Source organism: Elephantulus edwardii, unplaced genomic scaffold (genome assembly GCF_000299155.1).
Source record: "Elephantulus edwardii isolate Elephantulus edwardi_28Jun2011 unplaced genomic scaffold, EleEdw1.0 scaffold00002, whole genome shotgun sequence".
NCBI classification, from domain to species: Eukaryota; Metazoa; Chordata; class Mammalia; order Macroscelidea; family Macroscelididae; genus Elephantulus; species Elephantulus edwardii.
Window position 1 is genome coordinate 32,520,711 of NW_006399752.1, and position 24,597 is coordinate 32,545,307.

The 24,597-nt window shown below is 54.8% G+C and overlaps 1 protein-coding gene across 1 annotated transcript in view; it reads left to right on the plus strand.

Moving 5' to 3' along the window:
* The first annotated feature begins 6 nt into the window (after nt 1-6).
* HHIPL1 (HHIP-like 1) overlaps nt 7-24,597 on the plus strand; it is a 35,383-nt gene continuing 10,792 nt past the window's right edge. Inside the window, exons 1-7 of the mRNA XM_006879170.1 lie at nt 7-210; nt 7,786-8,432; nt 12,113-12,256; nt 18,590-18,918; nt 19,582-19,708; nt 21,194-21,339; nt 24,086-24,167. Of these exons, the coding sequence (XP_006879232.1) occupies nt 7,882-8,432; nt 12,113-12,256; nt 18,590-18,918; nt 19,582-19,708; nt 21,194-21,339; nt 24,086-24,167 (1,379 nt within the window). The 5' untranslated portion in view covers nt 7-210; nt 7,786-7,881. The remainder of the gene's footprint in view (nt 211-7,785; nt 8,433-12,112; nt 12,257-18,589; nt 18,919-19,581; nt 19,709-21,193; nt 21,340-24,085; nt 24,168-24,597) is intronic.

Sequence of the window (24,597 nt, forward strand, 5' to 3'; positions counted from 1 at the left end):
GGGGCCGCCGCGCACCCGCAGTGCCTGGACTTCAGGCCGCCCTTCCGGCCGCCGCAGCCGCTGCGCTTCTGCGAGCAGTACTCGGCCTTCGGCTGCTGCACGGCCGAGCAGGACGCGGCGCTGGCCCGCCGCTTCGGGGCCCTGGCCGCCCGCGTGGACGCCGGCCAGTGGGCTGAGTGCGCCGGCTACGCTCTCGATCTCCTGTGCCAGGTGAGCCGGCGCGCGGGGCGCGGGGCGGGCACCTGGCGCACGCGCGGGCCTCGTCGGGCTGGTCTCCCTTCTGGGAGGGGGCCGAGACGGGCTCTGACCACGTGGCCTGGAGTGGGGGTCCCCTGGCTTGGGCTTTGGGCCGGGCGCGCAGTTTGGTGCTGGCCTCAGTTTCCCCTCCTGAATCAGAAAGCATGTCAGATGATGCCACGAATCAGAGACTGGAGACTCTTCTGCCCCGAAACCCCTGGAGTCTGCTCCTCAGCGCCAGGTCTTTGTCGGGGTACCAGGTGGGAAGGCGCTGTCCTGGGGAGGCGGGGTGGCAGGCTGGGCCAAGGGCGAGGCCCCTGCACCACCATGGGCTCATGGTGAGAGAAGCCCCCCCCCCCAGTCCTTCCCTCCTGCTGGACTCCAACATGCTGGTCCTTAGACATCCACTGAGCCCACACACCCACTCTTGCTTCTGCTGCTGTGCCCGTTCCCTGGCCAGTGACCCCACCTTATGAGGTGGTCTTCTCACTCAAGGCCCAGTGACACCCTGTGGTCAAGCCTGTGCCCCATTTTTCTCTGAGAGGGGGATCCTCATTGCTGATAGAGGATTGTTTCTTAGCCATTTGGTGTCTTGCTAAGGTGGGGTCTGGTCCTGCGGTAAATGACCTGACCCCCTGGGTTGACAGTGCGTCTGAAACAAGATCTCTGGAAGCAGGACCTGAGGTGGAGGGTCCGGAAGAGTCAGCACAGGGCCTGGGCGTCAGGTGGCCCAGGGACAGAGGCATGGAGTAGGGGAAGCGCTGGAGCGAGTTGCACTAGGATTTGATCCTGGTGTCACCACTTTCTAAGGAACTTTGGCAAGGAGCCCTGGTAATGTGCTGTGCAGGGCTGGGCCGCTGACCGCCAGGTGGGAGTCAGATCCTCCAGCTGTTCCCCTCCCCGGAGGTGCTCAGTCTCCTCCTGTTACAGCCTCAGATACCGGATGGGGTGGTTGTTGTTATGTACCATTGAGCACATTCCGGCCCATAGCTGATTCTCCAGTGGGTTTTCAGAGGCAGTAAATCCACAGGAAACAGCCACCAGCAGGGAGGTCTGGTGCCCTAGTGGTAAGAAGCTGCAGTCCCAAAGGCACCCAGTTCAAATCCATCAGCTGCTCTGCAGGACGGGCAGTCTCTTCTGGTCCGATTCACAGCCTCTGACAATCTGCTGGAGGGTCAGCTATGGGTCAGTCCCCACAGGACAGTTGGGGCCCAGGTGGTGTTGAGTTTCTCCCACTGCGTTTCCTCAACTGCTCTCACCTCCCTTCAGGGAGAGTCCAGAAAGTGGGAGGGACTTAGAGGTGGGTCACGTAGCTCAGAGGTGGCCGAGGGGAGGACACGGGTCACACTCATTGCTGGTGGGAAGGAAGAGGGGCTGGGAGTGGGGAAAGGTGCCTTGTGGTGCAGCAGCTGAGTATCACATCAGCGGTTCAAACCCACCAGGCAGTGCTCAGGAGGGTGAGGCACACTGCATCTCCCACCGAAACCCTGTGGGCAGCCCCCCTCTGTTCTGTGGGGTCACTCGGAGTCAGAAGTGACTTCACAGCAGTGGATTTTGCTTTGGGGTGACAAACAAGTGAACAGCTATCAGGAAAAGTACAGCTATTGGGGTGCGACATCCTGGGTGGCCCCCAAGCATGATGCACACAGAAGCAGGCAGACGCAAAGGATCAGAAGCGCCTGATCCCAGTGACAGCGAGTTTCAGGGAGCCAGGGGTTGCGGGGGGAGGAGAGTCCCCGGGAGGTGGGGAGAGTCCCCAGAGTGGGTGGGGAGCCGGGGGAGGTACAGCCTCAGAGTCACCGAGTCTGCGAAGGGTGATGGAAAATTTTGGAAACAAATGTGATTGCACAATGTGATCAACGCAATTCATGCATTGAATCATACACATAGATGTTGAAACGGCAGATGTTTTTGTTAGGTATATTTTTGCAATTTTACAAAGGGCAAGTTGAGAATAGCTAGGAGAGGGGTCTTGGGATGCTCTTGGATGCACAGGGTACCTGGAAAGGTGGGAGCCTGCCTAGGGGAGGTCTCTGCTGATCCCCATGCTCTGTGAGGAGGGGTCAGAGTGACCTGGCCACCCTCCCTCCCCAGCCAGGCTCTCCTGAGACCAGGTCTCCTGACTCTCCCCCCACATTTGTTTACCGAGCACCAGGCTCTGCAGTGAGAGGCCAGATGGGAGGTCAGTCCTGAGCCAGGCCCTCACTGAGGCTCTGTCTGTCCTCTGAACCTCCCAGGACAGCCGGCCAGGGGCCAGCGCCTGGTTCTTGGAGTGACTTCACGTCTGGAGTGAGCTTGGGGAGGACAGCAGAGGTCGGACTGTGGTTTCCCTGGCAGGGCCCGGGGGAGGGCGAGGAGCGGCCAAGGAAGACACCACTGTGGCCAGCACCTCAGCTGCCCTGGACGCAGATCCCCGGATTTCCATCGGGTGGTGGCCGCATCCTATTTACGGGTTTCAGTCAATGACTGCGTTCACAGTTCCCTCCGGAGACAGACTCCAGACAAGGGATGTTGTCAACACATATCCCTACTGACAGCTGCTTTAGGAAGCTCATCTGACCCCACAGTCCTCTGAAGACCTCCCATCTCATGCCAGTCTTCTGAGGACCCTAATCTGCTACTCACTGTCCTCCAGGGATCCTCATCTGATGCCCATAGTCCATTTAGAGCCACCACAATTTTCCTAGGACCCCCCCTCATCTTACACCGTGGTCCTCCTGGAACCCCCCCCCATCAGACAGCACAGCCCTCCAGATGTCCAGGCTGCCCCTTGGCACAGAGGGCGGCGGTCCTTGCTGCCACCATCATGCTGACCCGGCCCTTGTGCACTGACGAGGCCGGTGCCATGTGGAGGAGGCCTCTGTGGTGCTTGGTGCCCAGGTTCCCGGTGTGTTGGTTAGCGCTGACCTCATGACCACACGTGGGAGTGCGCCTGTCCAAGAACCACATCACCACGTGTGCAGAGGACTTTCCAGAAGGTTCCCGGGAGTCCAGGGTCTGGCTTTGCCGGGTACTGTCCTGACCGCCAAAGGCCCCATTCAGCTTAGCAGACAGGCTTGCACTGGTGCTTATGAACGTGCAAAAGGGTCCCCAGGGGCCACAGAACACTGTGTGGGCACGGTCACCTGGTTCAAGTCAGGGCAGGCTTCCTGGAGGAGGGGTCCTGTGGGCATTCCTGAAAGCCCATGCTGTCTGAGTGTTAACTGTACAGACTCATGCGTGGTCTCAGGGTCTTCCAGTCATGCCTGGGGCTGGCTGCAAGGATGCAGGGATGGGGGTGTGGTGAGTGTGCCCAGGACACAGGGGAGTGTCCATTCTTTTAATCACTTTGCCACCTTTCCCTGCAAGTCCCCCCCACAGGTAGTCCAGCAGGCCCATGACTCAGTCTGAGCTCAGCAGGTCACGCAAGACGGGAGCAGATGTGAGCTCACACCACAGCATGGGATTGATTAGGGCTGGTGATAGGGCCTGTGTGGGAACGCCCACGAGGGCCCCAGGGGGCCGAGAATGGAGGAAGAGCGGGGCTTTGACTCGTGAACAGGAGTTTGTCAGAAGTGGGTGAGGCAGGACATCTGGCTGGAAGGACATCGTGTGCACACGGCCTTCCTGAGGGATGGTAGTGGACGGCGAAGGGCTGTGAGTCACAGGCACCCGTGGCTGCTGGGGACACCCCAGGCACACAGGTGGGCAGCAGCTGCGTTGCTTGGGGTTTTGGCCACCCCTCTGCTGACTGGTGGGAGGCCGCTGCCAGAAGAGACGCTGCACCCTCTGGTCATGCCCTGCTTCTGGGCAGCTCTGGCCGGTCCTGGGCTTGAACTGTGTGTGTGAGTGTGTCACAGGTCAGGGCCCGACCCTGGACTGGTGCGTGGGTGTTGACACCCGCAACCTGGCTCTGGGACCCCCCTTGCTCCCTCTGGAGGGGGCAGTCAGTCCCAGCCAAGGCTGGTGTCTGGCATCTGGGAGCACGTGTTGACTGAAATTCTCCTGACATCTCTAGAAAGAGCACTGGCCTGGCGCCAGGAGGCCCGGCCAGCCCGGCCCAGCCCCTTGTGGGTGTCCTCTAAGCCCTTGGCCATGTCTAGGAAGTAGGGGTCCTGACAGCTGGATTTTGCAGAGTTCAGAGGAGATGTGCATGCCCTTGGTCTCCCCTAGGCCGCCCTGGCTGCTGGGGAACCTTGGAGTGGAAGTGTGCACACGAGGACCTGGGCCCCAACGTCCGGCCCATCATCCCTGGTGGAGGATGTGCATGTGGTCCACCCTCCATGCGGTGTGGGGACAGTGACTGGCAGAGACCACAGCACGCAGGCACACTCAGGGGCCCTCGACCGGCCTGTTGGGACAGGACTTCCCCGCAGTGGTGAAGGGGCTGGAAACATGCTGTTGCTGTCACCCGAAGCCACAATCCTGTAATTGGAGAGTGGCCGCTGGCCCAGGGCCTGCAAACACAGGCTGAGTGGCAACCTGCCACCGCAGTCACTGCCTCCCCCACTGGTGCTGGCCGTGTGAGGCACGTCAGCTGTTAGCACCTCCCTATAGAGAGGCCTGAAGCAGGACTTTGTCCGGGGAGCTCAGAGCAGGTGGGTGTCAGATGTGGGTACACAGCAAGGCAGAGTGCAGGGGGAGACCTCTTACAGAGCTGTGCAGGGTACAGGGAGGAGAGCCTGGGAGCTATTCACTACCAAGTCAGAGGTTCAAATTCACCCAGAGAAGCCTGGGAAGTAACACCTGGCACTCTGGCCCAGAAAGGCCACAGCTGTGAAAGCGCACAGAGCTCAGCTCTCCTGTTACACGAGGGGTTGTTCTCCGCAGGATTGGCTCTAGGGAAGCGGGTCTGGGTTTTTGTGAGCTGGGGCCCAGAGAGGTGCCCAGGGTCCTACCAGGGCCTTGGGGGCAGATGGCTAGGAGGCAGCCTGACCCTGACCCCAGCCTGTCCGTTCTGTGGCTGTGACTCTGTGAGGTTCGTAGGATGTCCTCCTGCTCAAAGCCTTGACTCCCTTGTCTGTACAATGAGTGGTGGTAGATCTCCCGGCCAGCTGCTTGCGGGAGGAAGTGTGGGTCCTCGTGGACCCCCCGGTCCGGGTCCCTGATCTGCTGGGATCCGTTACTGCTGTAGCGGTCATGCCTGGGATTCTTCCAACCAGAGATGAGAAGGAGGGCGGGTCACACGTACAGGACGGAGGAGGGTCGGCCGCCATGCTAAGGGGAGCAGCACGTGCTAGGGCTCAGAGGTGCGAGGAGGTGGGACCAGATGGGGAGTTCTTGGGCCCTGAGGCTGAGGGGCAGCTCACCTGCTACTGGCTCCTCAGGGGTCATCACAGATTACATATTAGGCACATTTGACTAATGTCTACCTGTGGCCAGTTGTTGTTGTGTTGTTGGTTGCCGTCGAGTTGAGCTCGGCTCATAGTGACCCTATGAACATAAGTCCTGAGGCCTTTCTAGAACTATTGACATTTATCAAAGTTCTTGGAGTTTCCAGAGGCGTGTTGTTTAGGAAGCGGATACTTCTCCTGCTTCCGATATGGTCTGTCGTGTGCTGGAAATCGTCTTAAGCCAAAGCCACTGCTGTCGAATCAACTGACAGAGACTCAACAGGACAAAGCTGAAGGCCCCACAGGGCTGCTTCCCGAAGGTCTGAATCGTCACAGGAGTAAAGAGCTTCATCTTCCTCCAGCAACACGCTGGTGGATTTGAACTGCTCACCTTGACGTTAACAGCTGAGAGCTTTCACTGCTGTACCACCAGGGCTCCCGCAAATTGTCTTAGACTGCTGGGGACAGCAGTGAACAAGACTGGCAAGCGTCCTGCTCTCTGGGATTCTGTATTCTGAGACAGTCATTCAACAAGGGAACAGATTCGTTTCTCGTGGTTTACGGTCATGTCTGGGAACAATTGCAGGGATTTTTGACAGAATCAGAGGCCAACAGTAAGAGAGGAGGCGTAAGGAGTCCAGAAGAGTTTCTCTGAGGAAGGGGTCTTCGTGGGGAGGGTGAATGAAGTGAAGGAGTGGAAACTGAAGTAGGGGTGACATATACAGGAGGAATGTGTAGAAGAGCCTGCCCTCTGGGCGCTCGATGGGGCTCCGGGCTCTTAGTCGTCAGTCGCTTTGAGGCAGAACCAACCCAAAGCGGGTTCTCCAGCGAGTTTTCAAAGCCGGTAAGTTGCGCGGGAGGAAACTGCCCATCTTTGTACGAAGAGCAGCTGGTAGATTCAAACCACCTGCCTTTAAGTTGGCGGTGCAACTCTTTTTTTTTTAAATTTATTATTAATTTCAATGAAAATTTACAGAGACTTTGGATTTCCATTCAATCATTGTTGCACTTTTCTCCCTGCCCACCCCTCCCCCCAGTACACTCTTCTCTTTGAAAAGTAAAAGAAAAATTCTTTCATTGTTTTACAATCCCTCCACCCAGGTCCTCTCCACTATGCAGCCTTCATTCTGGACTCCTGTTGTGACAATAATACCTAATCACCTATCCCTTTTAAACAGTTTTCTCCCTCATCTGTTTCAATGCAGTATACATTCTTGAACCCATCTTTCTCAGTCTCCCCCCCAACCCCGATGTCAGTCCTGTTTTACAGCAGTGGCACCATGCAGTATTTGTCCTTTTGTGACTGAGATACTTCACTCAGCATAATGTCCTCCAGGGTCACCCATTTTGAATAATATTGCATGAGTTCCTTGTTTTTCAGTGCTGCGTAGTATTTCATTGTGTGAATATACCACAGCTTCTCTGTCCATTCGTTTGTTGATGGGCACTTAGGTTGTGAACAAAGCCGCGATAAACAAGGGTGTGCATATTGCAGTGCAGCTCTTCACCCTGTAGGCCCCCAGAGCTCCCCGTTCTTGGTATCCTTGTTGTTAGGGGCCCTGCAGGAGTCTGTGGCTCGCAGCGACCCTCTGAGCCCCACAGGTGAGCCCTGCCCTGGGCCATCCTCCCCACCTCTGACACGCACCGGCCTATTTACAGTCACCTTGTCGACCCGTCTCGTTGAAGGCCTTCTCTTTCCTGACCCTCCACCTTCCCCAGCGTGGTTTCCTTCTGCAGGGACTGTCCCCTCCTGACAACGTGCTGGGAGTACGTGAGCCAGAGCTTCACCCCCCGGCCTCTAGGCAGCACTGTGGTTGTGTTTAGTGACGGCAGCGATAAATCCCACACGCAGCTGCCGTCAAGGTGACCCCAGGCCTTGACGGACCTGTGAGCGTCGGAGCAGAACCACACTCATCGGGTTTTCAGATGGCGCTCGCCAGGCCTTTCTCCCAAGGCACCCCTGATTGGACTTGAACCTGCAGTCTTTTGGTCGCACCCCCAGAGGCTCTGTAGTAGTGAGGTTGGGCTTTTGTTCTCAGAGAAGCCTCAAAGCAAATGAAGAAGGCCCTTGGTCAGGTCTCTAGCGGCAGGGCTGCTACTGTCGTGGATGCTAACCAGGGTGACAGGCAGGTAGCAGGTAGAATGTTTTCCCCATTTTACGGATCAGCAGCCTGAGGTCCAGAGCGGTGAGGCCACGCTGAGGTGGCATCCCTGAGCCCCCTGTCTCCCTCTGCAGGAATGCTCGCCCTACGCAGCGCACCTGTACGACGCCGAGGACCCGTCCACGCCGCTGCGCTCGGTGCCCGGGCTGTGTGAGGACTACTGCCTGGACATGTGGCAGACGTGCCGCGGCCTGTTCCGCCACCTCTCCGCCGACCGCGAGCTCTGGGCGCTGGAGGGCAACCGCGCCAAGTTCTGCCGCTACCTGGCCCTGGACGACGCCGACTACTGCTTCCCACGCCTGCTGGTCAACGAGAACCTCAACTCCAACCTGGGCCGGGTGGTGGCTGACGCCAAGGGCTGCCTGCAGCTCTGCCTGGAGGAGGTGGCCAACGGGCTGCGCAACCCCGTGGCCATGGTCCACGCGCGCGACGGCAGCCACCGCTTCTTCGTGGCCGAGCAGGTGGGGCTGGTGTGGGCTTACCTGCCGGGCCGCGCCCGTCTCGAGAGACCCTTCCTGAACATCAGCCGGGCGGTGCTCACCTCGCCCTGGGAGGGCGACGAGCGGGGCTTCCTGGGCCTGGCCTTCCACCCGCGCTTCCGCCACAACGGCAGGCTCTACGTGTACTACTCCGTGGGCGTGGGCTTCGAGGAGTGGATCCGCATCAGTGAATTCAGACTCGCCGAGGACGACGTGAACTCCGTGGACCACGGCTCTGAGAGGTGGCATCCCTGGGGAGGCGGGGGCGGGGGGCAGCCTGCGCCTGGGGCCACCCAAGTGTCACCTCGTCACCCCCCGTGCTGAACCTCATGATCACCAGACTCAGTACCCTCGAGTCAGTTCTGACCTTCTGTGACCCAGCAGGATGGGTCTCAGCCCACAGCGTTTCCAGGGCTCTACCTCTGTGTGAGGGATCCCCCTGGTGACCTCGTGGGACAAAGAGGGGCACTGCCAACTCAAAGGCAGGCTGTTCGAACCCACCAGCTGCTCCACTTTCTTCCTGTGAGATGTACCCTGAAAACCCGCTGGAGGCTCAGCTGTGAGTCAGTTCTGACTCCACGGTACCCACCACCACCAGCACACAACGCTTTACGGATGCAGGCGGCCCCACCTGCCTCCTGCCAAGTGGCTGGTGGGTTACAGCTGCCAACCTTTCCACCTCTACAGGGTGCTTTCACGGCGGTGCCACCAGTCCTCCTTGGGACACAGTAAAAACCCAAACAAAACTGCTGCCATCAGCTTGGTCCTGGCCCATAGTGACCCCAGAGGACAGAGCAGGACGGCCCCAGAGGGTTTCCGCAGCGGACAGTCTTAACAGAGCAGACTGCCTCATCCGCTGCTCAGTGCTTGACCTGCTGGGCCACCATAGCTCAGTTAGACGGAGGACAGGGTCACAGGGTCGAGTCCCGATGCCTGGACCTGGCCTTCAAGGCCCAACATTTCTCCATCAGTTGGGGGCCACCTGCATTCGTCTAGATTTCCTAGTTGAGTGTCTGCTGAGGTGGTTTCTGTTCAAGCTGGTGCTCATGGCCCTGACACAGTCGTTTGCAGGAAGGCACGGGCCAGCAGGAAGCAGGAGCTGCCCTCGTGCCCAGCTGTGGCTGAATGCAGAGATGCTGGGCTTCAGCTCTTGACTGGCGGCAAATGCTATTTTTTCCTCCCCTGCTTTCTGCACATGATGTCGTGGTCCCCAGACGTAGCTGATGCGCGGAGGAGGTGTGAGATGCCTCACAGAGAAGCGGGGCATGCTGGGTCAGCTTCACTTGGCACCAGTGAAAGTGCTGTTGCCTGTGAATTCAATGTTAGTGACTCAGTGATGTCATGGAATAGCAGCTTTAAACAGAAACCACGCAAAGCCAGGCTACGTGTTGATCACCCGATGGAAATGAGACCAGAGGCTGTAAGGAACCCTGGTGCCCCCAGAACTCTAAGGATGTCCCCGCAGCAGGACGCGGCTGCTGTGACGTGCCATGGAGTGACCCCTGTGTGCAGCAGGGTGGACCCCTGCCCCTGCCAACCTCACAACCTCTGCTTTGTGTGAGCGCATTGTTAGAGCGACTGTCAAACCCTCTCACTGAGGGTCTTCCTCTCTTCACGACGTGACAACTCGGTACCGTTGTTGTTGTTGTTATGTGCCGTCAAGTTGCTTGCGGCTCACAGCCACCCTGTGTACAACAGCCCTAAAGCCTGCTCCATCCTGCCAATCTTAATGCATAGTGGGTGTCCAGTGTCTGAGGCTGTGAGTGTTACAGGAGGGACTGTCCATCTTTCTCTTGAAGAGTTGCTGGGGGATTGTAACTGCTGGAGACCAGAAGCACCCAGCACATCATCGCCAGAGTTCCTGCAGTGCAACTGGCTATTTTTATGAATTCAATGTCAAGGTGACTTTACAGAATGTGTTGTTGGTTGCGGGAGAGCATCAGGTAGATGCTGACTCATAGCAACCCCGTGTGACAGAGGAGAACGGCTCCATTGGGTTTGTAATCTTTACAGAGAGGAGCCCTAGTGATGCAGTGTTAAAGTACTTGATTGGCAAGCAAAAAGTCAGCAGTTCAAACCCAAGCCCAGTTGCTCTGTGAGAGAAAGAGGTGGGGTTTGAATATTTAAGGGAACAGGATACCAGGTCTTCTCTCCCACGGAGTCACTGGTGGGTTCAAATCTCTGGTCTTCCCATAATCTACTTGGCCAAGGCACCACCAGGCTCCTTAGGTAATTCAATCTGTGGGGTTTAATACTGGGAATTCCTAGTGGTAAGAAGCTGCGCTGCAACCCCCAAAGCACGTGGTTCAAATCCATTGGCTGCTGCACAGGAGAAGGATGGCAGTCTCCTCCCGTTAGATTTAGTGCCTCTGAAAACCTGCTGGAGAGTCAGCTATGCGTCGGTTTCGACTCGACAGCCCTCAACAACAGGCATATAACAGCACAGCACACATTTGACAAAACGAAAATCAACCCTGAAAGCACGGAAAGGAGAAAGAGATACCCTTGCTGTCACGGCTAACGTGGATCTCATTCTGCAGTATTAGTTCTGAGCTTCCTGGCAGCCAGAGCAAAAAGAGAAAGCTTGATTCTCATGCTCTTACAAGTGACTGTTATACCAGGCCAAGGAGCTCCGCTGTTGTATTGCTCAGGGAGTCGCATTGCCACCCCAAAAGCTGCACCTCTCTTATGTTTTGAATCCTCCAGTAGTTTTTTTTTTCTATATTTTATTAATTTTCATAAACATTTACAGAGATTTTGGGTTTCCATTCATTCCTTGTTGCACTATTCTCTCTACCCTCCTCCCAGTTTGTTCTTGTCCAAATGCCACAGTGCTTGTCAAAGCCAGTTCTGATTAATCTTCTTTGTCAGTGTGTCCTTTGCCATTCCCTATCACTCCTCCATGAGAGAGACTTCACCCTGAGTCATAAGGAAAAGGGGATGGCGTATTCTCTTAGCTACTTCCTGCTGAAAAGGGACGCTGTGGGTTTCAGGGTGAAGATCTTCTCTCACTACTCTAGAGGGCCCCTTTGGCAGTAGGAAACACATAGACTATTATGGAGATTGATTTTGGAATTTAGATGCACTCTTATTGATTGTGCTTGGCTGTACATGTTCATATCCTTGAAGATGTATCATGGGGGTGTTGCAACCTAGAAGGCACAAATTTGACTAACAAGTTATAAGTACATGAGTCCAAAAATTATGGAAAAGTAAAAGAAAAGATTCTTTCATTGTTTTACAAACCCTCCCCCAGGTCCCCTCCACCATGTAGCCCTCGCTCTAGTCTCCTGTGATGACAGAAATACCTAGTTATATATCTCTTTTAAACAGTTTTCTCCCTCCTCTGTTTCAGTGCAGTATACATTATTGAACCCATCTTACTCAGTCTCTCCCCAACAGTGGCATCATGTAATATTTGTCCTTTTGTGACTGGGATATTTCACTCAGCATAATGTTCTCCAGAGTCAACCATTTTGAATAATATTGCATGAGTTCCTTGTTTTTTAATGCAGCATAGTATTCCATTGTGCGAATATACCACAGCTTCTCTAGCCATTCGTTTGTTGATGGGCACTTAGGTTGTTTCCAACTCCTTGCTATTGTGAACAAAGCTGCAATAAACATGGGTGTGCATATATCTGCTTGGATGTCAGCTATGGTCTCTTCAGGGTATATTCCCAGCCTCCAGTAGTTCTGAGGAAGAAAAATGGGCAGTTTTCTCCTATACAATTTACAGTCTCAGACCTACTGGTGGGTCAGCTATGAGTCGATCCCAACTTGATGGCAGTAAACAAAACAGCTATCCAGCCCTTCCGGGGATGGGGGTGGGGCACAGAGCAGCATTTCTCTTACTTGTGAATGGGGCCAGCATAGACAGTCCCATCCAATGGCAGCGAATAACAATGATGTCTTCTTTTAGGATAATCCTGGAAATTGAAGAGCCGGCCTCTAACCACAACGGGGGACAGCTGCTCTTTGGGGACGATGGCTACCTCTACATCTTTACCGGGGACGGCGGGATGGCTGGAGACCCCTTTGGAAAGTTTGGGAATGCCCAAAACAAGTATGTTCTGCTTTGATGGGTCAGTGGGTTGGTTGATGACAAGCGGACCTCAGAGATAACACAGACTTGGCTCCAGACGTCTGAAATAAAGTAGATATCATACCAAAGTGAGCCTAATCCTAGGGTACAAAAACGTTCTGTTCGCTGTAAATGGTGGTCCATTGGAGGGTCTCTGGTGGCGTGTCACGGAAGGTGTCAGGCTGCTAATCAAGAGGTCAGCAGTTCAGATCCACAGGCTGCTCCGTGGGAGAAAGATGGTTAATGTCCTTCCATAAAGATTCACAGCCTATAGAAAGCAACCGATGGTCATTACTCAGAGATTCTGTGGTGATGAGTTTGAGAGAGTGGTCGACTAGGTGTGCAGTGGCATCAGGAGAAAGTACCAAGATGTGGCACAGAGAGAAGGGTACATGTGATGCTGGGAAAATGCCACTGATAGACTTCCTCGTGAGTGTTGCCACACATCTTCAATCTGCAATAAATAGAACATGTTTTTATAGTTGTGCAAAGCAAGGGTGCAGCAAATGGGGGCACAGCAAAGAGAGGGAGTAGCAGCAAAGCAAGTGAGACCTGTCTGTGTGCCCAGCTTCTCTTTTCATTCTGGAAGGAGGAATTACTTCCCCAACGGAGCAGATTAAACCCCAGCCAAACCTAGCCCAGCCCAACCCCAACCGTAAACCCAGCCAAAGCCAAACTCAATCCAGACCCAACCCAACCTAAATCCACCCCAACCCCCACTTGCACTCCCACCATAAATTCAGCCCAACTCTAACTCAACCCAACCCAACTCACCCCAACCCTAAACACAGCCCAACTCCAACCCCAACCCAACCCAACCGAAACATAACCCAACCCCAAACCCAACCCTAAACACAGCCCAACTCCAAACCCAACCCAACCTAACCCAACTCAACCCAACCCAAACCAACCCCAAACCCAACCCCAACCCTAAGCCCAGCCCAACTCCATCTCAACTCCAACACAACCTAACCCAACCCAAAATCAACACAACCCCAACCCTAAACACAGCCCATTTCCAACCCCAACCCTAAGCCCAGCCCAACTCCAATCCCAACCCAACCCAAACTCAACCCTACCCAATCCAACCCCAACCCCAGCCCCAACCCTAAACCCAGCCCAACTCCAACCCCAACCCAACCCAAACTCAAACCTACCCAATCCAACCCCAAACCCAACCTTAAACACAACCCAACTCCAATCCTAAACACAGTCCAACTCCAACTCCAACACAAACTAAACCCAACCTCAACCCTAAACACAGCCCAACTCCAACCCCAACCCAAACTCAAATGAAACCATACCTGCAGCTTTGAGTACCGTCCCACTCATGGTGGACTCTCCATTAGGTTCCCAAGGCTGTAAATCCTCACAGGAGGAGACAGCATACCTTTGACTCCATGAACATCGATAGATTAAAACTGCAGACCTTCCAGCTGTCACCATGACACACAACACACTAGACCAGCAGGGGTTGTAAAGCAGCACAGGGCAGGAGAAAGGGCTTTGGAGTGTGGTAGTGGCTCAGCTGCTGAGACCGCAGGCAGGGGGCTCCTTCCCACCAGTTGGAGAGGAGTAAGGAGTCACACTCCCCGTGGACCATGACTTGAGACATGAAGGCTATCCTGTGTGACAGGCAGTGAGCCACACAGCTCTGGCCACCAGAGGAGAGGTGGGCTTTGCTCAGAAGACCAGCCAGCATGTTGGGGTTGGAGGAGGGGAAGGGCTTCTCCCAGAATGCAGAGGGACCTGGTCCACGGGGCTCTTGGGTTCTCTGTCACCTGAGATGACAGACAGGGACACACTTTAGTATATGTGTAGTACATGCACATGCTCAAACACACATAGTCCCGTGGGTGCAGACAGAGACAGTAGGCATGTCAGAGCAACCAACTCTGTTCCCTCAGCCCTCAACTAGGGAAGTAAAAATAGCGAGGATGACGCTGATGGTGGTAATTACCAGACTCCCAGCTTGCAGCTTTTGGGTTCACATGGGGCCGTGTTAAGAGTCAGCCTCACTTTCTTGGGCTTAGAATATGTTTAAAGATAAAGTTGAGAAAAATAGAACTTAAAGATTTTCAGATGAGTGGACAGAACTAATGTTGGCACAATTTGGCCACCAAGGAGTGGATCACGTCGTAGTAAAGTCAGGTGTGTGGTGACCTGGGAAGTGTGGCCATGGTCGGGCAGGAGTGTGCTGTGGCCAGTGCCGTGCCCAGCCGTAGAGGAATGAAGATGAGCTGTTGAGAAGGAATGCTGGGAAGTGTCTTCAGTGATGGGAACTGGGGACCAGGGCTGGGTGAGGGTGCCGAGGTGCACAGGTGCAGCAGGTGCCCAGACACACCAGCCTTGCCTTGACCAACAGCCAAAAAAAAAAAAACCTGAATACCCCTTGCTTTTCCAAAGTTCACTTTACCCCAGCATTAGCTTCTGTTTTGGCTCACTGAAAGATCCAAAGAGGATTTTCACTTCTACCCAAAAAAAAAAGATGAAAAGAGAAACTAGTGTCCAGGGTAATTTTGAGGTGAAGAAAGATGCAGCACATGCCCCAGCAGTGAGAGTAGTGCCACCAGGCCCCCTGTTCCCTGGGGACTACCCTCAGCATCTCAGCTTCCAGCTGTGAGCTTTGAGCTGTGCCTGTGGGCACTGTACCCAAGCCCACTACTGTCCAGTCAATTCTGACTCCTAGCTCTCCTGGAGACAAGCCCTGTGGGTTTCCCAGGCTGTCGGTCTTCACAGAAGCAGACAGGCTCCTCTTTCTGCTGAAGAGTGACTTGTGGGTTCCAAGAGCCCACTTTTCAGTTAACAGCCAAATGTTTCACTACTGTGCCACCGGGGTCCTGCAAGTGTGATAGGTTAGTGTTATTTTAGGCTCTGCGTGTTATTTGTTATGTGATTTTTTTGAGCCTGGGAATGTTTAACAATTTCCCGTATAAATGAATGGTAACTGCGACTTTAAAGCTGAGAAACTAGAGAACAAATTCAAGCCTCAAGTTGCAATACTTAAGGATGCTATGGGCAGAATTTTGAGTGATCTACAAAGCATTAAAAGAAGATAGAAAAAATATACAGTCACCGTACCAAAAAGAATTGGCTGACACAGAACAATTTCAAGAAACAAAATAAGAAAAAGAGGGAATGGTGATGAAGGAGGAAGTTCAGGCTGCTCTGAAGGACTTGGCTATTTTTTGCCAAAGCCCCTGGAATTGATGGAATTCCAGTTGACTTATTTCAACAAACAGATGCTGCCCTGGACATGCTCACCAGGTTGTGCCAAGAAATCTGGAGGACAAGTACCTGGCCAACTGACTGGAAGAGATCCATATTTATTCCCATTCCAAAAAAAGGTGACCCAAGATAGTATGGAAATTATTGTAAAATGTCACTCATAATGCACTCAAGCAAAACCCTGCTGAAGATTGCCTAGAAATGACTGGAACAGTACATTGACGGAGAACTACCAGAAACACAAACTGGGTTTGGAAGAGGTGGTGGCACTGGAGACATTATTGCCAATGTCAGATGCATCTTGGCAGGAGGCAAAGAGTACCAGAGGGATATCTATTTGTGTTTCATTGACTGTGCAAAAGCATTTGACTGTGTGGACAACAACAAACTGTGTTTAAACTTGAGAAGAATTAGAATCCCAGAACACTTGATGGTGCTTCTGTGAAACCTATATTTCGACCAGAAAGCAGTGCTCAGAACAGAGCGGGGAAATACTGCATGGTTCAAAATTAGGAAGGTAGTAAGTCGGGATGCAGCTTGTCTCATACTTTTTATTTTTTAAAAAAATTTTAAATTTTATACTGGCTTACTTGCAAAGTTCATAAAGTTCTCCACACCTTTTCAGTCTATGTGCAGAACAGATCATTCGGGAGGCTGGCCTTGATGAGCAGGAGTGTGACATTAGGTTTGGAGGAAGACTCATCAACAACCGACGTTATGCAGATGACACAATCTTGCTGAAACTGAGGAGGACTTGAAGCACTTGCCCCAGGTCAAGGACTGTAGTCTTCAATATGGATTGAAGCTCAATATCAGAAGACAAAGATTCTCACCACTGGGCCAATTGGCAGCACCATATTAGATGGAGAAGAGATTGAGGTTGTTAACAGTTACAGCTTGCTCAGCTCTACAATCAAAACTTTTGACACCAGCCGTCAAGAAATGAAAAGATTAATTGTATTAGGTAAATCTGCTTTCAGGCACCTTTCCAGAGTACTGAGAAGCAATGATGTCAGACTAGAGACTAAAATGTGCTTAATCCTGGCCATGGTCTTCACAAGTACTTGCTATGCATCAGAGAGCTTGATAATGACTAAGGATGACAAAATAACTGATGCCTCTGAGTCGTGGTGCTGGAGAAGAGTCTTGAACATACTATCGATCACCAAGAAGACAAATAGATCTGTCTCGGAGAGGGTGAAACCAAGTTTCTTCTTGGAGGCTAGGAGTTTGAAGCTCTGTCTCACATACTTTGGGCATGTGGCCAGGAAGGACCGATTCCCGGAGAAGGACATCATGCTCGGAAGTGTGGAGGGGCAGCACGGGAGAGGAAGACCCCTGAGGAGATGGATTGATACAGTAACTGGGCCATGGGGATAGGTAAGTCACTGAGACTGGCTCAGGACAGGGCAGGCTTCACAGCTGTTGTATGTAGGAGGAGGTACTTGTAGGTGACTCAGTGACACATAACAACAACAATAACAACTGCTGTTTACTCACTTTACACCGCTGCTTTACGAAAGGTTTCACAGAACACTCTACTCTCAGATAAAGATCACAACAAAATGGTAACAATAAAGGAACTATGGAGTAGGTAGAAGCATCGGAGCACAGGTCGTAGACTGTAGCATGCTGTCATGCTGTCTTCAAGCACTTCTTTTTCTGGTCATGTGGCGAATGAAACCCGGAAGGTCCTTGGCCCCAGCTGGGAGGATGGTAGAGCCTCACTCTGGCCCCTGCTGCCCGGGCCGAGGACCTGCCTCTGGTCTCCTCTCACTCCACACGGCCTGGTCCAGGGCTGCCCGACCTGCCTGCTGGGGGTCCTGACAAGTCATCTCCCTAAACCTTGCTTGGTGTGTCACCCCTCTCTCAGCCCAGGGTCTGCACACTGTGCTGTGCACTAGGCTTTTATTACAACCATTGGTTGAGTCACTTAGGGAGCACCTACTGTATACTGGCCCCTGTGAGGGGCATTCTCCAGTGGAATGGTCAGCATGTGGTCCAGCCCTGTAGGCAGGCAGAGTTGAGTGGTCCACTCGGATTTTACAGTTCAGTGTCATGTACAGGAAAGGCAGATGAAGTAGCTTGAGATTCTGAGGTCTGCCTGTCTGGACTGCATCCACTTACAGCTAGGCGGTTATTCAGCCTTGCTGAGCTCAGTTAACTCACCTGTGAAATGGGACCATAATAGAACCCATGTTTTGTTGTTGTGTGGTGTTTTTTTTTTTTTTCTTTGTTGTGTGGTGTTGAGTCAGTTCCCAACAATAGCGACTCTAGAGGAACGAGGAGAGCTGTTCCATAGAGTTTCTAAGGATGCAGTAATTTTATTTTTCTAATGGTTGAGTCATCTGTGACTCGACAGCACCTAACTACAATAGCAATGACAACAGAGAGAGAGAGCTACGTTGCCCTAGTGGACAGAAAGTTATGCTACCAAGCCCAAGGTGGGTGATTTTAATCTGCGACCCTCAGGCCTGGTTCAAATTGGTTTTTGTCAAACCTTCTTCTAGGTGGTCTAGCACTGGTCTGTGCATTGCTGTACAGAGGTAACTCGTGTTCGCTGTGAAGCTGAACACTCTGATACTGATGTGTCAAATGCGATAATGGTCACCCACGGTGGACAGTGTTTGGTGGAGCTCCCCGATTAAAACAAGCTTGGAAGCAGGAGTGTCATCCACTTCCGAAATGGCTTGCCTCCGGAAACTCTATGAACAGTGCTCAGGTCTTTGGTTCATAGGGTCGCTATGAGTTGTCTCGACGGCACCTAATAACAATGACAACAACATTCCTTGGAGAGGGACATGATGTTGTGAAGGTTCGAGGTCAGTGAAAGAGATGGAGACTGTCAACCAGGTAGATTGACTTGGTGACTGCTGCAGTGGGCTCTTGTGTGTCAGGAAGTGTGAGAATGGCACAGGACAGGACTAGGTTCAGATCTTTTGTTCATAGGGTCATTCTGAGTCATACTTGACTCGATGGCACACAACAACAACAACGACGATGACGAAGGATGTGATCTTTGTAGTAGCAGAACGCCGGAGCTTGACGCGGCTGATCTAAAGCCTGTGTCTTGTCTGTTGCCCACAGGTCATCCCTGCTGGGCAAGGTGCTGCGTATCAACGTGGACCACACGGAGCGTGGCACGCCCTACCGCATCCCACCTGACAACCCGTTCGCTAGTGACCCGTCCGCTCGGCCTGAGGTCTATGCACTGGGCGTCCGCAACATGTGGCGCTGCTCCTTCGACCGTGGGGACCCCGCAACGGGTGCAGGCCGTGGGCGTCTCTTCTGTGGTGACGTGGGCCAGAACAAGTTCGAGGAGGTGGACCTGGTGGAGCGCGGCCGCAATTACGGCTGGCGCGCCCGCGAAGGCTTCGAGTGCTACGATCACAAGCTGTGTGCCAACTCCTCCCTCGGTGACCGCACAGCCCACGCCCCTACCAGGGTGCCCAGTCCTGAGTCCTTTCCCCCCTGTGGGCTGTGTGCCAACTCCTCCCTCAGTGACCCCGTGCCCCACACCCCTACTAGGACACCCAGTCCTGGGGTACTTTCCCCCCTGGGGGCTGTGTGCCTTCACCTTCCTTGGTGACCGTGTGCCCCACACCCCTACCAGGGTGTCCAGTCCTGGGACCTTTCCCACCCTGTGGGCTGTGGGCCCGCACCTCCCTCGGTGAATGGTCACCCTGGGTCCCTCCTCTGGTTCCCCCTTCCCAGGCCCAAATTAACCCCACGTGTTGTGCTCCAGCACTTGCCTGGGTGACCACTGTGCCCTGCATCCCTCCCTGAGAACCCCTGGTCTGAGATACCCTCACCAGCTGTGAGCCAGCCATCTCTCATTGACCCTGACCCAGGTTGGGCCCTCCGTGCCCCCAGGATTCCTTAGTGGTGCTTCACGGTCCAGCTGGGGGACCTGCTTTATAGAACTCCCCCACCATGCTGTGATCACCCCCAGGCCTGCATCTTCTAGACAATAACTCATTGCAACCCCATGACGGTCCCCCTCAGGCCCTCCCCATCCACACCCCATTGTGCCCACTAAGCCCACACCTTCACCTTGACCTTGGCTTCTTCCTCCACAGATGATGTGCTGCCCATCTTCGCCTACCCACACAAGATGGGCAAGTCAGTCACTGGGGGTTACGTGTACCGGGGCTGCGAGTACCCCAACCTTAATGGCCTCTACATCTTTGGGGACTTCATGAGTGGGTGAGTGGAGCCCAGTGGTGTCAGCCTGCAACCCAGAGCATCCGTCTGGGTCTGGGCTCCGAGGGGCTGTTGTAGTAAGTGGAGTGTGTGTGCGTGCATGCGTGTGTGTACACATGTGGATGTATGCATAGATGGCTGTTCTCCAGGTGTGGCTGGGCAGGTGTGGCCCTTACGGAGGCCTCACGAGTCATATCAGCAAACTCCTGGCCCTCCCCATCTCCTGGATGCCTTCCCGGCCCGTTCTCACTGCCCAGAACATGGATGATGGCATAATGCAGTGAAGACTGGGACTTGTTGAAAGTGGATCCCTCTGGCCCTCCTCCCCTCTCCCTGAGCTGTGGACTTTGGGCCTAGAGGGCAGGAGTTGGAGAGGGGGGAACCTGAGCCTTTCCTTGGTAGACCCAGTCCTGGCGAGTCACGACCTGTCCCTGAGCCAAATGATTGGAACCTCGAGTCCTGCCCATTCCCGGCTCCCACTGGCATCAGGACCACAGAGAGCCCTGGTCCAAGGCCTCCATGTCCTGGCCAGGAAACTAATGCAGGAAGGGAATGGCTGCCAAGGGCATCCTGCCAGGAAGGGCACCCTGCTGGCTGCACTGGGCCTCACCTGGTCACTGGGGTCCTAAGGGCCTTTCTGTCTGATCCCCTTGGTTTGGCAGCACTGCGCTGCCTGACCCTAGAGGGTTCAGTGGACATCAGTGTGGGTGGTCAAATGAGTCACCCCCGCTGTCCGAAGGCTCCGCACTTGAGTTAACGCTCTGCTGTCATTGTGATGTAATTAGCTTTGAGTGAGGGGCCCTACATGTTCATTTTGCAGTGAACCTGCAAATTATGTGTGCAGGGTCTCATTGAAAGGTTGAGTATATATGTGGAGGGACGGATGGGTGGGTGAGTGAGTGGACAGATGGATGAGTAATGGGTGGATGAATGGATGGGTACATGGATAACATAGGTGGATGAATGAGTGAGTGGGTGGATACATGGATGACATAGGTGGATGAACGGATGGGTGGGTGAGTGGAGGATTGATGACTGGGTGGAGGGACAGATGAGTGGGTGGGTGGATAGATGAGTCGGTGGATGGATAGTAGATAGATGAGTCGGTGGGTGGATGGATATATGAGTGCGTGGATGGATAGACGAGCGGGTGGATGGATAGACGAGCGGGTGGGTAGGTGGGTGGATGAGTAGGTAGATGAGTAAGATAGATGAATTGGTGAGAAAATGAGTAGATGGATAGATGGACGAATGATGAGTGTGTGGCAAGAGGGTGGATGAATGTATGCATGGATGGACAGGTGAGTGAATAGTTGACTGGGTGGATGGATGGATGGATGGATGAGTGAGTGGACAGACAGATGGAGGGATGTCTGGGTAGGTGGGTAGATGGCTGGGTTGGTGAATACATAGATAAATGGATGGAGGGGTGGGTGGGTGGGTGGTGTTCCTGTGGACACCATCTCCACCGTTCATCCTCCTTTGCAGGCGTCTCATGTCCCTCCGAGAGAAGCCAGGCACAGGCCAGTGGAGTTACAGTGAGGTCTGCATGGGCCGTGGGCAGACGTGCGCCTTCCCTGGCCTCATCAACAACTACTATCCACACATCATCTCCTTCGCAGAGGATGAGGCTGGTGAGTGCTCCAAGGCCCCCTGCAGGTGGCTGCCCTGCTCAAGGCCTGGCCTGGAGCCCTGTTGCTCCTGTCCTGTAACTTGAGGGGTGGGGCCTCAGGCCTGACCATCCCCTCTGAGGACGGAGAGGTCCGTAGGTCAGTTCTTACCCAGCCACCTTCCTTCAAGTGTGTTCCTGGGCCAGGTCTCACCTCTCTGAACCTCTCCTCACCTGGAAAATGATGGTTGTGGTCCCTGCACCCTGCCTCTCCTCTTCCCCACCCCCATGTCTGAGCAGGGTCGTGGGGCAGACAGAAATGCTAATGTGGAGCCTGGGGCAGTTGGCCAGAAGAGGGTCTGTGCAGGGGTGTGCTGCCCACCTGCGAGGGAGGCAACCCCAGGCTCCCCCACAGACACCTCAGTCCAGGTCCCTCCTCCACCCAGGTCTCCCCTCCCCCTGGCCCCTCTTCTGCAGGGGTATCCCCTCCTCCTGGGTCCCCCCTCCACTCAGGTATCTCTTCCTCCTGGGTCCTCCCTCCACTCAGGTCCCTCCTCCACCAGGTCTCCCCTCCTCCCGGCCCCTCTTCCACCCAGGTGTCCCCTCCACCCGGGTTCCCCTTCCGCTCAGGTCCCTCTACTGCCCAGGTCCCCTTCCATCCAAGCCCCTCCTCCCCCCAGGTTCCTCCCAGCCTATAGATGAAGTCACACTGTCTCATAAAAGCAGGTGTCAGTTAAGCAGTCTTTTATGCCCAGCTCTTATTCAGTCTATTTGTGTTTTCTGTATAAGGAAGGAGGGAGGGGAGAGAGAGAGAGAGGCCAGACTACTGGATCCCCCTCCGGGCCTCCTGCCTTTGTCCTTGGCCTGGGGATTGTCCCTGGACAAAAGCCGAGGGGCCCCAGTGGGCTCTGACGGGTGTTTGCAGCGTTGCTAGGAAACAGCTGCCCCAGGGGCCTTTGGAGGGGTGTCTCCTGCAGGGCCCAGTGCCCAGAGCCCCCAGCCCAGGTCTGGGAAAGCTTTGTGGGAGCTGACAGCCATCAGGTCTGGATTCCAGAGGGCAGCCCGAGCCCGCGGTCCCTGAGGCTGCAAAGTGCCTTCTCATGGCCTCTGTGTCCTCCCCCCCCCAAACAAGTCAGAACTGGAAGGTGACGTTTCTGAGCACCTCCTGAGCCCCCTGTGTGACACTGAGAGCTGGACACCAGGCGGAGCTCTGTGGGCCAGGAGCTCAGGACAGCACAGGCGTGGGAGGCCCAGAGCTGGGCGTGCGCTCGGACAGCTCCCAGCTCCTGCCCCTCTGAGCCGTCCTTCTCACACTTGCCCATTACAAACAAGGACCTCGGGGCCAGTGTCCTCCAGAGACGGGGGTGGGGCGGGGGACCCAATGTGGCTTTGGAGTAGGGCTGGGGCTCAGGAGGTGAGGCTGCCGTCTGCTCCCAGATATCAGGGATTATCTATCACTGGACCCCATGTGGCCCTGGAGGCCTCCAGAGCAGAGCAGGAAAAGGTGGTCCAGGCAGAGAGAGTGGGTGGGGACTGGGGTTTCAACAGGAGGAACAGCTGTGCAGGACCTCCCAAGGCCTCCAAGGGCCTGAAGGCTCGGGGTGAGGCTGCCCAGACAGACAGGAGGCAGGGCCACTCTACAAAGGGGTCAGAGAGAAGGGTCCGTGAGCCAGAGGCCACACTGCACATTTGTGGTCCGGCCTGTAGCTACTTCAGGAGGGGCTGTCTTGTTCAAGTGCCTGAGCGTCCCTGCTCTTGAAGTGATCATCAAGTGATCCTACGCCCTGTCACCCCAGGCTGCACACCTGCCCTCCTCAGCCCCTAGTCCCATCCCTGCTGGGTGTGCTCTGTTACAGTCTGTTTTCAAGTGTGCAGTTCTGGGCTTTGCTACTTAGACCCCACCTCCCAGCAGCCCTCCCTGACTGCACCTGTTCACAAGGACACATTCTCTGCCAAGCACCTGCCTGCCTTTCCTGTGTGTCCCAGTCTCTCTTTAGGGTGTACCTCTGTCCCAGTCCTTAGGGGACCCTTACACGGGCAGGGATTTTGCATGACTGAATGTCACGTTGAGTCACACATGGCTGGTGTCTGGGCTTCACCAGGTCCATATGGGGTCAGACAGCAGATTCCTGGAGTTCCTGGACTGGCTTAACGGGCTGTGTGATTTTAGACAAGTCACTTGACCTCCCTCGTCTGTATATGGGCATAACGGTGAAAGGACGGAGGGCAGGCGAGCCAACATTTTCTGAGCACCTTGTTCTGCCTGTCACATTGTCACCACAGCCCTGGGAAGAGAATGCTGAGGCGAGAGGGGCCCATCCCCAGGCGACAGTGACAGGAGGCCCCCAGGCAGTGTCTAACAAAGGCTGTGCTCGCAGCATGATCCGTCTGTCCCCATGGCTATCTTTTGGGGATGAGGAAATAGGCCTGGGAGGCACCTGGCATGAGGTCACTCTGCAGTGGACAGTGGAGGACAGGGCTCTCTGTGCACAGCAGTGGGAGGTGCTGGCCTGGACGAGCAGCTGGGGGCAGGGCTGGGGCGGGGCCAGCAGGAAGGAGGCGAGGGGTGGGCGGCCTTGGAGGCTGGCCTGGACAAGGCCCTAGGGAACATCTGGACACACTTCTGTGCCTCAGTTACCAGTTCAGGGGTTGGGGAGACACACTGAGCAGAGGTCTTCCCTGGGGGTTTGAGTAGTTTGGAGTCTGTCTTGGGGCATGAGCGGGGGTGGGGGGCTGTCCTCACAAAGCGGTCCCTGGTGTCTCGTTCCCAGGGGAGCTGTACTTCATGTCCACCGGACTGCCGAGCGCCACGGCTGCACGTGGGGTCATCTACAAAGTGATCGATCCTTCCAGGTGAGACCCTCTGACTCTGCTGTCTACCAGAACCCTGAAGGGGAGAGTCATTCATGTCCCCACTGGTCAGATAAGAAAACAGAGGCCCAGAGAGGGCGTGCCTGGCCAGGCTCACTGAGCTGGTGAGGGACGGGCCTACCTGCATTGAGTCCAGGCCTGTGCTGATGGGGGGATCAGGAGATACTGATGGGCTGGAGGCGAGACAGCGGGCCTGTGACACTCGAGCCAGGCTGGCTCTGCCGGGCCCCCTGAGTCCACCTATCCTGGGACCCCTCCTTTGTTTCCTGGGTTGTCCTTTCCGTGTCTTTCTCCTCCACCGTCCTCCCAACCCAGAGGCACGCCCCCTGTGGCTGCCCTCTGCCTGCCCTGTCCTCCCCGGTCAGTGTCCTGCCCTCCCCATCAGTGTCCTGCCCTCCCCTTCAGTGTCCTG